This window comes from Phoca vitulina, unplaced genomic scaffold, assembly GCF_004348235.1.
Source record: "Phoca vitulina isolate PV1807 unplaced genomic scaffold, GSC_HSeal_1.0 scaffold16, whole genome shotgun sequence".
Taxonomy (NCBI): Eukaryota; Metazoa; Chordata; class Mammalia; order Carnivora; family Phocidae; genus Phoca; species Phoca vitulina.
Window position 1 is genome coordinate 33,070,368 of NW_022589719.1, and position 16,575 is coordinate 33,086,942.

At 42.6% G+C, this 16,575-nt stretch overlaps 1 protein-coding gene across 3 annotated transcripts in view; it reads left to right on the forward strand.

The window, feature by feature from the left end:
• KDM2A (lysine demethylase 2A) overlaps window positions 1-16,575 on the forward strand; it is a 110,827-nt gene that overhangs the window by 84,283 nt on the left and 9,969 nt on the right. For all 3 annotated transcript variants that reach the window (XM_032414491.1, XM_032414490.1, XM_032414489.1), the window contains 5 exons: window positions 1,232-1,358; window positions 3,426-3,820; window positions 13,167-13,250; window positions 14,743-15,012; window positions 15,553-15,684. In XM_032414491.1, the coding sequence (XP_032270382.1) occupies window positions 1,232-1,358; window positions 3,426-3,820; window positions 13,167-13,250; window positions 14,743-15,012; window positions 15,553-15,684 (1,008 nt within the window). The remainder of the gene's footprint in view (window positions 1-1,231; window positions 1,359-3,425; window positions 3,821-13,166; window positions 13,251-14,742; window positions 15,013-15,552; window positions 15,685-16,575) is intronic.

Genomic DNA, 16,575 nt, shown 5'->3' on the forward strand with positions numbered 1-16,575 from the left:
TTATTTATGTATTTTTACGTAGGCTCTAGGCTCACTGTGGGGCTTGAACTCATGACCCTGAGATCAAGAATTGCATCCTCTACCGACTGAGCCAGCCAGGTGCCCCTAATTTGACTTTAAAATAAAGGAGGAAAAACCTCTTAGTTGTTAAAACTGTAGTCACTTACGATACCCAGATTCAGAGCCTAGCTCCTCTGAATTGGAAACCTAATGAAAAGTATATGCCTCTCCTGCCTAGAAAAGTAATCTCATTCCACAGTCATGCTCTGTGACCTGGTGAAGGGTTTTGAAAAGGGCCTTCCATCCAGATCTCCTTGATTCAGGAATACTGCCTGACATGGAGCTTTGAAAAGGAGATTAAAACGTTCTCAGTTGCATATTCAAAACAATCTATAAGTATTGTTGGGCTTCTCCTTTTGAAAGCTGTCCTCTAAAAGAAGACAGCAAAAAATATATAGGGTAGTCCCCATTGTTGGTCTTCCTCACTGATTAATCCATGCTGATTTGCCTTTGTTTCGACTGTGCTAGATCTGAAGGGCAGTTCTTTTTGTTATTATTCAGCTGGAATGATTTTATGCTGCTTCTGGAGAGAATGAAAGGAACTAAAGGCAGTGGCTGATTAGGCTGAGTGGAGCAGCAATCTAATTTGTGGACCTGCCGTTGGGGCAGACTGCAAAGTACTGTACGGACCAGCTGAGAGCTGATGGTGGGAAAATGCGCAGTCTTATGTCCTAGACTAGACATAGCTTGAGAATGAGTCTCTCTAATCATACTTTCATAGATAAGGACATAATAAAAACATATAACTTCATCTCGTGTCCTCTTGTCCATTAGATTCTTTGTCTCATGGTCTTCTAATTCAGATTAAAACTGTAGTAAAGGTAGGACTGCTTGGCAGGCCTTTGTATCCTAAGAACCCTGAAACAGTTTCCTCAGGTATGTTGTGTCTTACTCTAATACTTTACTCTCTGTCCCAAAACTTAACTTTTTGATGCTTTCCCAAGACACCTTCTTGGTGGTTCTGAAATACCTTTTAATTTTAGTGATTGTTTCCCGAGACCAACAATTTTTAGGTTGACAGATCCACTTAGGTTCTTGTTCCAAATGCCTCCCTAAGTGTTGACTACATTGTTTTTCCTGGCTTAATTTTTTCAGTGATTCAGTTTATCTTACTCTCTTTCCCTGAAAATTGTTATCAGCTTGTTTTTCCCATTATTTTGTTCCCACGTAGGTTCCAAATAAGTTCCGTTATCCATTCTACTATGAGATGTGTTGGTACGTGTTGGAGCGCTATGTGTACTGCATAACAAACCGCTCCCACCTAACTAAGGAATTTCAAAAAGAGTCCCTCAGTATGGGTAAGTGTTCTGCATGAACATGAATGTACCCGCTTGGAACTACCAAATTCATTCATTGGAGTTGAACACTGGTTACAGCTGATCTCCTACCCAGACATGAATTACTAGGCAACATGAAATATCTGGATCTCCTCTTTGTTTGAATTGTTAATACTTAGCTCCTTAAGGAAGATGATCACTTGTCTACTCTGTTTTATTATATAAAGAATGGTCTTTGGCACAGTAAAAACTAAAACTTCGTCATGCTATCTCTTACTATATTCCAGGCACTTTACTAAGCAGTTTATGTACATTAAGTTCTAATTATTACCTGTGAGGTAGGTATTATTATCCTCATTTTACAAACGGTGACATTGTTTCAAGGAGATTAAAAAACTTGTCCATGATCTTATAGCTAATAAGTGTGAAAGTACAGTTTGAATCAAGTTGGTAAGACTCTAAAATCTATATCCTTAACCTCTATGCTTTAATGTTTCCCCAACTTATATCAAGAGAAGTATTTTATTGGATGGCAAAATACTTTTAGTTACACATTTTTAGGCTGTTTCATGCCCTAAGGTGTAAAGGAGCCAACACTGTAATATCCTATGGTCACATCTTTCATGGAATCTTCGGTCTCAGCCAGATATTTTTTTTGCTTCAGCATTATCCTTTGAGGATAGTTTATATTCTTGTTTGAAAATAAAAAATGATCACCCAGTACATTAAAGCAGGATACAGAATTGTATATGCAGCATAATCCCAGTGCAATCATAGTCATGCACATACACATAGAAAAAGATGGAGGGGTGCCTGGATGGCTCAATCAGTTAAGCACCTGCCTTCTGATCAGGTTGTGATCTCAGGGTCCTGGGATCCAGCCCTGCAGTGGGCTCCCTGCTCAGCGGGGAGTCTGCTTCTCTCTCTCCCTCTGCCCCTCCTCCCACTCCCCTCTTTCTCTCAAATAAATAAATAGAATCTTTAAAAAGAAAAAAAAAAGATGGAAAGAAAATACATCAGCTGTTGAGTTGTTACTCAAGGGCGGAGGGGTAAGGGAAGACTTATTTACTTCTTTGCACCATCCTACATTTTCTAAATTATTAATAGTAAACATATTACTTGTTTTCCCCCTTTGGATTGGTTAGTTAATTTTTATACTTTCTTTAAGTTTTTATTCAAATTCCAGTTAGTTAACATGCAGTGTAATATTAGTTTCAGGTGGACAATATAGTGATTCAGCTCTTCCATACAGCACCTGGTGCTCATCACAACAAGGACACTCCTTAATTCCCATCACCTATTTCACCCATACCCCCACCTACCACCCCTCTGGTAACCATCAGTTTGTTCTGTATAGTTGAGAGTCTGTTTCTTATATTGCTTTCATGATAAAGGACCAGTGAACATTTAACAATTTTTCTTTCATTAAAACTTTTGACTATCAAAATCTTTTAAAAAATATTTGTTTTGTTTTGTTAGCCATATTGATAGGATTTCAATTCCAAAGTTTAATTTTATGACCAAAACTTTCAACAAAAGCAAATGTGCTTTGTACTATCTGCTTCTTAAAAAGTTAATGAAGGGGGTGCCTGGGTGGCTCAGTTGGCTAAGCATCTGCCTTCAGCTCAGGTGATGATCCTAGGATCGAGCCCCACCTCGGGCTCTTTGCTCAGTGGGGAGCCTGCTTCTCCCTCTCCCTCTGCCTGCCGCTCCCCCTGCTTGTGCTCTCTCTCTGTCAAATAAGTAAAATGAAATAAAAAATTAATGAAATCATAACCTCAAATTTCAGTTTGGACTTGAAACTAATTTACAGCCATTTTCAGCTGACTTATTTCTAGCACACAGTTCACAGACCCTTCCTAATCTTTTGAAAAATCAGTTGATCATTACCTTAGTTGTCCCACTAACTCAGGATCCTATTCTTACCTGTAACTGTGGGCAAATAGGTTGGGATAAAGAGAGACCATTTTAAAATATCACAGCTTTGTCATTTATAAACTCAGGGTCCCTCCCATGCTGCCTATTTCTCTTGTTGATCACGTGGGTCGAGTGTCATGTTCTTACTATATTCTTTCTTTTTACTGGCAGATTTGGAGTTAAATGGGTTGGAATCTGGAAATGGGGATGAAGAAGCAGTGGATCGAGAACCGAGGCGCCTGAGCAATAGGCGTTCTGTCCTCACTAGCCCTGTAGCCAATGGGGTCAACCTGGATTATGACGGACTGGGCAAAACCTGCCGAAGTCTTCCAAGTCTGAAGAAAACCTTGTCAGGGGATTCATCCTCTGACTCTAGCCGGGGCTCTCACAATGGCCAAGTGTGGGATCCCCAGTGTAGTCCCCGAAAGGACAGGCAGGTGCATCTGACCCATTTTGAGCTTGAAGGTCTCCGCTGTCTTGTAGATAAGTTGGAGTCTCTGCCACTGCACAAGAAATGTGTCCCCACAGGGATAGAGGATGAAGATGCTCTTATTGCTGACGTGAAGGTAAGGGTTGGTTATGTTGCATAATAGCCACTGATCTGGCTCGGGCAGGCAGTTTCTCAATTCTTAGAAAGTACAGGAATTCTGGATAATCTGGTCCATTCAGAAAGAAGTTAATATGCGTGTGTGCACACGTGCGCACAGTGTTTAAATTCCTAAAGTGAGGTTAGGTCCCTGCTGGGAAAATACTGACATTTGTATGTTCAGTTAGGACTTAAATTTAGACCTAAAAACACAGCTTTCAGATTCATTCTAAAAATAAAGGAGAGCCTAAGAAAGTATTAGTATTAGGAAATATTATTTAAACAAGTTACCCGCAGATAAAGAGGCCTGTTTCAGAATAAAAGTGGCCGATAACAATTTCTAGTAGTCTCACCCCAAGCAGATAAGAAAGAAGTTTTTCTCTTTCTTGAGTAGGTGTCACATATTTAGTTTCATTTTTATCTACTATTAAGATTTAAATTTTTAAAAATCATTGGGACAGCTTCTGAGAAAGTGTCATTGTAAACATAATCTGTCCTGTGGTGCCTGGCTGGCTCCGTCAGTGGAGCATGCGACTCTTGATCTCAGGGTAGTGAGGTCAATCCCCACGTTGGGCATAGAGATTAAAAAAAAAAAAAAAAACATAACCTATCCGATTACTATATCAGGATTGCTATAATTTGCTGTAACAACTATATTGTTATATATTTTTCTACTTTCTCAAGAGGTCTCCCAGTATTAGTAATTTCCAGAGAGTCTGTCCCACCCTTCATGTATTAGTCTCGAAGAAATGAGCTTACTTTTCAGGAATCCAGATATCAGCTGTCTAAATTGGAGGAAGTTCTCTTAAGTCTTTCCTCACAAATAACCATTACCATGAACACCAAAAATTATAAAGCTGGGAATATCAGTTTTCTTTTCTTTTTTAGAATTTTTTTTAAAGATTTTATTTATTTATTTGACAGAGAGAGACACAGCGAGAGAGGGAACACAAGCAGGGAGAGTGGGAGAGGGAGAAGCAGGCCCCCCACGGAGCAGGGAGCCCGATGCGGGGCTCGATCCCAGGACCCTGGGATCATGACCTGAGCCGAAGGCAGACGCCCAACGACTGAGCCACCCAGGCGCCCCTATCAGTTTTCTTTTTAAGTCATTGTTTGGAGCGACAGTTTGGATGCAAGGCATGGATATGTGAATTAGAAAGCTGGTTCGCAGTTGGTAATAAGTATTTTCAAAACTTGCCATGTAGATTATTTTAAGCCACAGAAGTATTTATATTGAATAATTTTATGTGACCCTAAGGAAGATGGGCTTAATATCTCAGTATGTCTGTTCCATCCCTGATTTCCTGATTCACGTTTTTCCTTGGCCACTTCTGCCAGCCACCTCAGGAAAGAATTCCAATGTCTAGGATAGGACCTGAACTTTCTTTTCTTCTTGTTTTTTCTTTTTATGCTAAACTTTTTATTTGTATCTTAATGTTTATGCATCAGTGAAAGGGTAAAAAACTAAAGAGGCTAAAAAAGAGTGGTAACCTGGTGAGGTTGGTCCTCTCCAGTAGTGATAGAAATGGGACAGTTGGTTTTATAGTTTGGTTTTATAAGGTTTGTTCTAGAAAAGACAGGTGGTATCATTGTGGCTTGTATTTAGGGGAGGAAATAACAAAGTTCCAGGTGTAGGTGTGGTCCTATTTCTATAATGATTAATATGCCGCAAAACAAACTTAACCATACTTTTCCAGACTCACAAACTAGATTTTAAATTCACTTTCCACCCTAGAGTGAGCAAAGAACATTTAAATTTTTTCTTTTCCATTGTGATAGGACATATATGTTTATACTTTCCTGAGAGTTTGATTGTAGCATCTTTCCCTTTTTCCCTCAGAAGTTTCTTTTTTATGTAGCTATTCCATCATAAATACATGTAGGAAACATTAAATTAATTAACTTGCCTATAGGATCCCTAAAAAGAAAGATTTCTAAGTTTATATTTCACTGACATTCTTTTGGTCTGGATATCTATATTTCTGAATCATGAAAAAGAATAAGGGATTTGACTCCATTGAATCCAGTTGTAGGAAGCCATATTATAATCCACTAGTCAGTTGTACAAGGTCAAGTGTCATGATAGAATACAGAAACTCCCTTAACTATAGTAGTTAAGTAAAGATATTTGAGGAGGCAGAGCGATAGGGGAAAATGTAGAAAAATTTGGGTTAAATACTAAGAATAAAAGGAAGCAGCAAGAGAGGGAATGAGTTAGAAAGATCTCTAAAGAGGGCTCTTAGCATTATGAAAAGTGTCTAGAGAGAGCTTCCTTGTGTTTGTCAGGAATCGTGAAAAACATGGCTGCCATCATGGGCTAAGATAGAATGGCATAGAGACCAGAGCATGAGGAAGGAGTGGCCACCAGGATGACTAGTGGGCTGACAGTGTTTAATTATTCCTGCAGGGGCTTGTCCCACACCTTGTCTTGTTTACCTGATACCATAGTTAAAATGCAGCTGATACCAGAAGACAACAGATTTAGATCCCAGCTCTGCAGGTAGTTTCACTTAAGATCAAGTGGATTAATTATTCCTGCATTTGACTATTTATGTTTAATCCGAGCCTAAGACAGTAGTGAGTTTAGAGCTTGAATACTTTGAGAATCTGAACATCACCCAAAAGAAAAGAAGCATTGGATTGAGTAGGTGCCATTCCTGCACAGCTGGAGCCTGCAGTGCTAGAGAACCTGCTGCAGTGGAGGACAGCTGCAAACCCAGAGTTCACTCCTCCTGCAGAGAGAGGAGTTGTTTCTTGGTGCAGCCTGTGTGGCTCTCACGAAGAACTAGCAGAAGAGATGAGAGCAGAAGTGGTGAGATGAAAGATCCATGATTCCGTATCCCTGAAAGAAAAGTCCATTTTAGTGATGGGGGGAAAGGGCTTTGAAGATTCTAAATGTTAAATTCCGCATGTTGAAGAAAGATCATAGAATATAAAATTGGAAGGGGATTCGAGAAAAAAGGGGACATTGAAAAGTGTTGACTTATTGGTAAAGATCAGGGGAAAGTAATCAGTAGTGTGTATGTTTGGGAGGGTGTGGTAACTTTGACTCCTAAAAGTGTACTAAAGGTAGAATGGAGTTCTCTCCCACTTATGAGATACTTTCGCATCTCTGAAATCAGGAAGTCTTATGCTTGATAGATGTTGATTAGAGACAGAACTTAGAGCAGTGTGTATAGTACAATCCCATTAATGCAAGAAAAAGTCTCTTTTGTATGTGCATTGCAGGGGTGCTGGAGAGAGGGACATGCCAGCTGTTGCCAGTGGGTCACAGCAATGTGGTGGGCGTCAGCTGGAAGACTGAGTTTTTAATCAGACTTTATTGTGTTGTTTGTATTTATTTTGGTCATAAAGGAGCTTTTAATATATGTACATAGGCTGCCCACCTCAGTGAAACAAATTCAGTGTTGTGTATTTACTTTCTTGGTTTCTCTAAGCTATTTTGATAAGCTTAGCAAACATGTGACTTTTGGTCAAGATACTAGATCTATGAAAGCCTATTTTCTCTTCTGTAAAATAGCATCTACCTCAGTGGAGCTATTCTGAAAATTAATGATAATGTTAGTAGAGTACTTAATAAGCCATATCACTATTACAGAAAATAAAATTAGATGTTACAAATCTTTGAAATTCATTTATTCCACTACTCTGAATAATGCCTGCCTACTCTGTGCCAGGAACCAGGCTGAGTATTGGAGTAAATATGCCAACATGCTATGGATCAAGCCCTCAAGGGGCTTACAAGTCAGTGGTGGAGCAGACATTTAAATGGGCTGAGAAAGTTAAGTGCATTCTCGGTTTACGGGTACCATGCATGACGTAGAGTGTTGAGTGAACACTGAGTGTGGGTGGGTGGATTCTATCCTGAGGGAAGGAGGTGCCAGTCTTATTAATTCGAAAGTTAAGGGGCACCTGGCTGGCTCAGTCGAAAGAGCATGCGACTCTTGATCTTGGGGTCATGAGTTTGTTCCCCACGTTGGGTGTAGAGATTACTTAAAAATAAATAAATAAGGGGTGCCCAGGTGGCTCAGTTGGTTAAAGCATCCTGACTCTTGATCTCAGCTCAGGTCTTGATCTAAGGGTCATGAGTTCAGGCCCCATGTTGAGCTCCATGCTGGGCGTGGAGCCTACTTTAAAAAATAAAAATAAATAAAAATAAAAAGTTAGGGGCGCCTGGGTGGCTCAGTCCGTTAAACATCTGCCTTCGGCTCAGGTCATGATCTCAGGGTCCTGGGATCAAGCCCCACAACACATCGGGCTCCCTACTCAGCAGAGAGCCTGCCTCCCTCTCCCTCTGCTGCTGCCCTGCTTGTGCGTGCACGCGCATGGTTTCTCTCTCTCTCTCTCTGTCAAATGAATAAATAAAATCTTTAAATAAAATAAAAATTTCAGGCGAGCTCTTAAAAAAATAAATAAAAAATTAAAAGTTAATAAACTTTCCTATTAGATGATACATATTCATTACCAACATTATATAAATGGCTCTCAATTTATAAATTCCAGAATTCTTCTTTGTGGTGCAATAGGCTACTACTCCTGCTCTGATCTGAGATTCTAACATTTTGTAACCATGATCTAAAAATTTACAGTAGGCTCCATCTCAGGAGTACGATGGAACTGAAAGCAGAGAGTCATGGTTTCAGATAAATATAGACACTAATCACAAGTTGGCGGCATCTGACACTTTGGGGGTGACTCTGACACTAGTTAAAGAGAAGAACTGGTAGAGGACCCAGTATTAGATCTTAATCCATAAACTAGATTAGCGGGGGGAAAAGGCACCCTCTATAAATAAAACTTCATTTGCACTTTTTACTGTTATTTGTAATAATTCACACATTCTTACTAAGTGAAAAGTTTTGTTTACTTATACTTTTTTTTTTTTTTAAGTAAACTCTCCACCCCCTACGGGGCTCGAACTCACCACCCCAAGACTGAGTCTCATGCTCCACCGACTGAGCAGCCAGGCACCCCTAAATAGAAAGTTTTAAATAATTTAACAGCTACAAGGCATATAAGGTTAGGTTAAAATACATATAATTCTTCAAAGTGTTTTCATTATATTACTGTATTACATGTCATGTTCTTACTAATTCTGATCTTTGTTGCCTATCTTTTATTCTAAGTTAATAGAAAAAAACTGGCCTTGGTTAACATTTGTGATTTGGAAACTTATTTGGAGTTCCCTAGTATCCTGTCTGGTTTTTGTCCTTTCCTGGTGACCTTTACGGTTTTCACTTGCTACAACATGATAATATGTTTTTCCTAAGTATTCGTTCTTTATCATCCCTCTAGGTTAGATAGGACTAAGACCAAAACAAGGATTTTCCAAGAAGACCTCTCACACTATTAAGGAAAGTTTTTCAAACATAATAGGCTGATTGTCTTGGTCTTTGAGTCTTAAGATAAAGTGCAAACTAGAGGTTTAGGATTGGGATGATCACAGAAACTTTTTCAGGAAGAGCTCAGCCAAAAAGCACAGAACTCCCTCCTTTCCTTGGTAAACTACTGTAAAAATTAAAATATGTAGCCCCTGGCAGCAAAGCCTAGGCCCTATAAAGCCTATTAGCCACTGACTCTGCACTAGAAACTCACTGAAACAACTGTCCTGGAAATAAGAATGTTTCCTAGCTAGGTTCTTAGTGGCCTGAGATGTTTATTTCAAAGCAGCTTCTGTAATTTCTGAAAAAGCCAAGTTACATTTATGAGAGTCTAAAAATTACATAAATCTGGATCCAAAAATACAGTACACTGTAGCCTGAGAGAGTGCTCATTCAGTCTGAGCTTCGCTCTGACCGTGATCAATGCATGGAGAGTGCGTGACACACATCACTCGAGGGGCTATCAGAAATGGCATGGTTGAGGTGTCTGACAAGATGCAGAGTCGCCAGCTTCATCCAGGCAGGCAAAATAAACAACTAGAATAGGATATGAATAGGAAATGTGCAGGAGTGCTGGAGTCCTGGAGAGTCTGAGGAGACTGGTGGATATGGAGTTGGCAGACACAAATTCAGAGGCTCCTTGTGCTGGTTCCGAGGCAGGAGAGTAAAGCACCTCGACCTGAGATTGAGCCTCAGCTAGCTTGACTTGGTCATGATGGAACTGTTAGAAGAGCTGCCTAGACATTTCTGTTACGGTGGTGGAGTGCCCAGTCGCAACCAGAGGCAGGCATCTGTTGTAGAAGTAGTTGATATTAAACAGACATATGTATTGAATATCTCAATATTGGTTGAAATGTGTCGTTCCTGAAGGTTTTCCTGGAAACACGTATGCTTGTTCTGGATCCTGGGCTTGGGAGAGCAGCAATGAGGGCAGGTGAAGCAGGCGGGTGTGCCGGAAGAAAGGAACTCAGAGGAGCTCAGCTCCGGGTGCCTGGTTCTTGCACAGGCTGAACTTCGGGTGACTTGCTGTTTGCCTGAAGAGCAGGGGAGAGAATTGTGTGTGAGTGGTCAGCGAGAAAGAGTGCTGTCTGTAACAATAAAAGGTGACCCTGAGGGGAAGGGTGTGGACGGAGGCAAGGACACTCACGGGCCCAGATGCAGAATGGGTTAAAGCCTTTCCTTTTGCTGGCGCCTTCCGAAGTCGGCCAGAGGGAGCCCTCTGGGGCCGGCCTTGGGTTCTCCTATTGCAGTGGTGGTGGGAGGGAGGAGGCGGGGGCGCGGCCCAGCTTGCCTCCTGGGCAGCCTTTCCTCCAATCACCGGGCCGCCAGCCCTCGCCGAGCACACCCCCTCCCGACTCTGCAGCAGGACGGCTGGGCCCTCTGCCTGGCTCGCTCACTCGAGCTCAGCTCCCCCTCCTGCCATCTTCCGTTGCAAAGCATTTCTGGGAGCTGCATGTGGGTGACGCAGCAGCATTGTTCGCAGGCACAGGAAGCCGCGGCTGAGCTGAAGGGCTTGAGAAGGAGCTCAGAGCACGACACGCTGCTCCCTCTGGGTAGCCTGAAGGGTTATAGCCGGACTGCCCTGACTGATGTACTTTGGGAGATTCCAGAATTTTCAAGTAAATTGGGATTTTCCTAGAGGGAGAAAACCTAACTCCTTCAGCACAACTTCCAGTACAGAAAACAAAACAAAGACGCTGGGGAAACTTCAACCAAGAGCCTCGGCAGCTCCAGAGCGACGAAAAACGCAAGGTCAGGCGGGCGGGCGGCAAACCCTTTCTGACTCGGGGTGTGTGTAACTGTAGGGACTTTGTCTCGGCGAAGAGGCAGAAGAAGAGCCTGCCGGGCGAGTCCAGGACAATGCTCAGGTTACTTAGTGTTGCGTGAGCCGTCGCTGCACTTGTTCCCTCTCCTGGTGGGATATGCTTTTGAATTGGGTCGCTTGGCTTTTGGGAATCCTTTTCCCTTCTCTGCCCAGACGCCCGCTGTTCTCTTCCCCTTCCTGTGATGTGTGGGGTGTGGGCTTGTGTTTGAATGTTCTCCCGAATGCCAGGAGCCTAGATAGGCGTCAGCCTTTCCGCACTCCACCCCCGCTCTCGGCTCCCCGTCCCAAACCCCCTCTGGTAAAGGGTGGTGGCTTCTTTATATGGTTTCTTAGAGGGCCTCAGCTGGAGTCTGCCTTTTTTGATGAAGCAGGGCGAGCTTGGTCGTATGGCCCCAACAAAATAAGGCTTGGAAGGAAATCTGCATTTCCCTCCACACCCACACAGACCCCGGTAAGTGAGTGGTATATGGGTGAACAGCTGCCCGCTAACCCCCCACGCAGAGACAGTTTCTCTACCTACCTTTCCCTATCCCCCACAAAAAATCTTGCAGGTAGAATTAGATTGCTTTTGGTGAACAGTTAGGTTCCTTTCCTACTCTTAAACAATCGCAGATCTTTCTGTGCGGTCTGTTTTGCTGAAAGTGGAAAGTCCCTGTTTGTGGACAGCTCAGTGCTCTCCGGCAGAGGAAATGGGCAGAGTCCTACTCCTCAGCAGTACGACGTGGGGGAGGGGAACTGTGCACTCCCTAGCACACATTTTGAATGGACCTGAATTTTTCACCCTAGGGAGATTTGGAGCCCATACCAGAGCCTAGTCCCACGTGGCACCGCACCCCGCCTCTTCACCCCCACGCTGTGCGGTGTTAAACAGGAGGCTTCAGAATAGGATGCCATAGCAACTTGAAGTAAATAAAACGTCTGCAAATGAAATCAGTTTGGGGGAGGGTGAGAGGCATCTGGAGACTTGGCAAAGGGGATCTTCGTGGAGGAGCTTCCTGGGTGTGAGTTTTAAAGGGTCTTTCTGAGTCCCAACTCCGGGATTTGGATCATGATCCTTAGGTTAAGGGTGAAAATGCTTGGTAGAGAAGTGCTTCATGCTTCAAAAAGTCCTGGTCTTCTAGGCATAGAGCCCACAGGAATATGGAAATGATTATTAAAGATGGCCCAGGAATGCTCACTGTCTAGGATCAAAGTTTAGTTTTTGTTGAAACAGTTAATATACTAGGGCAACCTGAAAGGAATCTTATAACTTATCTTCTGGATTTGTGTTCTTTTGCTGTTACCTTTGCATTAGGGCTCATGAGGTCAGAGGAAGAGGGATTTCATTCTGCTAGAAGGTTTGGGATTCAGAAATTTCTGTCTAAAACAAAGACTTGCGTCCAAATAACACTCAACCAGTATGATTGACTTAAGTGGCAGTTTCTTACTGTAGCATTGTCCTCAAGTCATTCAAAGTAGATTGGTTAAAGCCATCAAAACTGTTGTCCCTACGTTTGTTCCTGCTACATTTGTAAGAGTAAAGCCAAATAATTGACTTTATGTGTGTGTGAGAGAGATTGGTCAATTGATCGGTTGATTTGAAGTTGAGATTTCTGTAATCAGCCTTAGAGCTCTGGGTTGAATCAGGACATTAATACTCTGCCATTCGTATTATTAATCCAGTACTAGCCAATCTTTTTTGCTACTTTGCTGAGATCTACAAAATGAAGGCAGTACTTACTTCTTGATAATATTCATTGACTGGTATTGAAAAGTAAAGGGGCAATATAAAGTTTTACTGCCGTATACAGAACTGTGTGACAAGTAACACTCGTCGCCATGTAGCTAGTTACTTCAGCGTACATATTAAGAGTACAGTGAGTATGCAAGTGTGGGGTTGGGAGCAAAGGTAAATTCAAAGTCTTGATAGTACTACGCTAGTTGGAGTTTTCTCTTTCATCTTCAGTTTATTTGTTTTGCAGTGAGTCTCTATAAGTGAAGGGAAAACACAGTTGCCAGCCTGCCCTTCCCACATTGCTTTTAGGGACTGGGGCTAAGTCTGGATGCTCTTGGGAGTGGTTGGCTCTTTGTTCACTATGCCCTGCTTTTCTTCCCCCTCTTCTGTCCTATCCTACCCTTAGATTTTGCTGGAGGAGCTTGCCAACAGCGATCCCAAGTTAGCCCTCACTGGAGTCCCTATAGTACAGTGGCCAAAAAGGGATAAGGTAAGAAATTATTCTTCTTGATCTTCAGGCTGCTGAAGCATTTGCTGGCTGACCATCACCATTCCAGGAAGAAAAAGAACAACGAGAGGCAGACAGCTTTTGGTGCATTAATATAAACTGACAGAAAATCATTACTCAGTTCTGTTTTAACTCTTAGGTCAGGATAATTGGCTATCTTTGGAGGTGACTCTCCTAACTGAACTATCAAACTAGGAACCTGCCTCCAGGTTTAGATGCAAAAGTGTGCATTTATTCGCCAGAATGGATTGGTTCCTATCCTTCTGGCCTGGTGATTCAGTTATTTTCACAGATATTTTTTAAAACTAGTCAAAATAATTCCATATATATTTAAATGGCCAGAGTATTTCTATGATGGAGTGAGTGCACACTCAAGAAACCCCTTAATGTGGATTTTTCGGTATCAAATTGAAAAAAGAAGGAAAGGAATTACCTGTTAGCAAATAAATTGTCAGGAGTTTTCATGCCTCTTCAGTTAGGTCCTGTATAATTTTTCCCCATATTGTCCTTTGTCAAGGTTATTTATTAAATAAAAGTAAGGGCTAGCGTTCTGATCCTGGCCATGAGTCTGGCATGGCCAATCCCAGATCTGGCATAGGCCCTTCTGTGGTGTTCCCCAGTTGAAACTTGCAGAACCGTCACATTCCAGGAGTGTTTAGGTGTATTAGCTGTGAAACATGTCTTAAAAGAGCCACTTCCCAGGCAGAGGGGTCCCACTTAGCCTGTGCTTAACCACATGAGACTGCCTCAGAACAGTTTAGTCATTTCTGGCTATTGAATGTTTTGTGTCAGAAACATGTTTAAGGTACCATGGAAAATTAAAGAACTAAAAGACCCAGTCCTTGTTCTTGAAAAGATTACCAGGACGAATGCAAGTAATAAAATTATAATTGTATACCTGAGAGAGATATTCTACACTTAAGGGCTATTGGAGTATCTGTTATGTACCAGATTCAGAATACTAAAGAAATGAGCAAGATCCATCTCACCCTCAAGTAGTGTACGGTCTTCTTTACGAGTATCTTCTGAGTAGTAATATTCAGGCTAAGGAAATATTGGAGGGCCCCTGGAGTGACTTTGGTACATAGAAAGCTTCAGGGAGGGGGCACTGTCACAGTTCAGCAGGGTGAGAGGGATGTGGCTGAAGTAAAAAGCCTGATGGGATTGGCAAACCTTTTCTGTAAAGGTAATACATAGGTGATAAATATAATAAAGGCAATAAATAAATATTTTCGGTTTTGCAGGCCATACAGTCTCTGTGGCAACTTCTCAACTCTGCCATTGCACGTGAAAGCAGCCATAGGCAATACGTAAACAGATGAGCGTCATTGTGTTCTGGTCAAATTTCATTTACAAAAACAGGCAGTGGGCAGATTTGCCCACAGGCCATAGTTTGCCAAGCTGTGTAATCTTCTACCCTCTCCAGTCCTTAAAGTTACTTGATATATTTGACCTCACTGCTTTCTCTTTCCAGCTTAAATTCCCCGCCCGGCCAAAGGTGCGGGTTCCTACCATCCCCATCACAAAGCCTCACACTATGAAGCCAGCTCCTCGGTTAACACCTGTGAGGCCAGCTGCCGCCTCCCCCATAGTGTCAGGAGCCAGGCGGAGACGAGTGCGCTGTCGGAAATGCAAAGCCTGTGTGCAGGGAGAGTGTGGAGTCTGCCACTACTGCAGGGACATGAAGAAGTTTGGGGGGCCTGGTCGCATGAAGCAGTCCTGTGTCCTTCGGCAGTGCTTGGCAGTAAGTGGCCTGCTGGGTAAAGAACTTGGGGGAGGGGGAGAAGGGGTGGTGTAAAAGGGATTGAAGTATAGGTAGTGAGAGTTCTAAAGACTTAAGAGATGGAAAGAAATCTCTCTTTTTGGCTTGCTTTGTTTTGTTCCTTTTCTCTCTGGGTTCAGAAGGAAGATATCTAATACTAAAAATGATCCTATTTAATTTTTCATCCTTCCTCACCCAGTTTTCAAGTGAGAGAGCAGTATTTCAAGGGCAAGTCACTGCTGTCTGTCCCTTTAAGTGGATTAGAAAGGAGGGACACGTGAGGCCTGAGACAGACTGGGGAGAGTAAACTGGTCTCTGTCTCTAGTTCTCAGCTGGTTTGTTCTATCTTCTTCCTCCACTGGTTTCTCTACCAGAAACCTCTTTTCACCCAGTTTCCATGCTCCCTGAGTGTTCCCAAGAGAATTACAGGAAGCAAATCACCCATCTTGAGTTAAAGGGAAGCTGAACTGATAAGGATCTAAGTCTCCTCTTTTCTTGGTTTCTATCTTTGTCTTCTTTTAGCCCAGACTGCCTCACTCAGTCACGTGTTCCCTCTGTGGAGAGGTCGATCAAAATGAGGAGACACAGGACTTCGAGAAGAAACTCATGGAATGCTGTATCTGCAATGAGATTGTTCATCCTGGCTGCCTCCAGGTGAGGAGAGGCCTAAAGGGCACCTGAGGCCCCAGCTGGTAGAGTGAAAGCACTGAGTGGAGCAGAGAGTGGGAATTTGTCACAAGAGGCTACCAGCATCCCTGATGTGGACCATCAGCTATGAGTCATGTCATGGTCTAACATCTGTCCTTGATTCAAGTGTCTAGACTGTGTGTCAGCCACTGTGCTAGACCCTGAGGATAGCCCAGGACATAAAATAATAGGTCCAGTTCCTGTCCTCCTGCAGTCTGGCCTCCAAAGAGTGTATTTGGAGTCCCTAGGCCATTGTGGAACTGCCTGGTCTATTTTGGAATGCGTTGTGCCTTTAAGCATCTCTGCTATGTACTTCATTGTATCTCTGGATATGAGTTCCTGAAAGATGGTGAGAGTTACAGTATCAGCTAATGTTTAATGAGTGTTCATGTGTATCAGGCTTGGTACCCACTTGAGGGCCTCTTAAGAAAGTAATAAGGAAGTCGATGCAGTCTTTAAGAAGTCACGTCCACTCTTCAAGCATGGACCCTGGGCCTAAGTGTGTTACAGAAGCTCCGTAAATGATACTAATGTTTAGCTGGGGTAGAGAACCACTGATTGATTGATTGATTGATTAATTGATTCTGAGAGGGAGGAGGGGAAGGACAGAGGGAGAGAGGATCTTAAGCAGGCTCTACTACCAGCTCGTAGCGTGGTGCAGGGCTCCATCTCAACCCTGTGGACATGACCCAGGCCAAAATCAAGAGTTGACCCTTAACCAGCTGAGCCACGCAGGCACCTGGGGAACCACTGTTTTACATGCATTCTCTTGTTTACGTCTTTTTTTTTTTTTTAAGATTTTATTTATTTATTTGACAGAGAGAGAGACAGCGAGAGAGGGAACACAAGCAGGGGGGG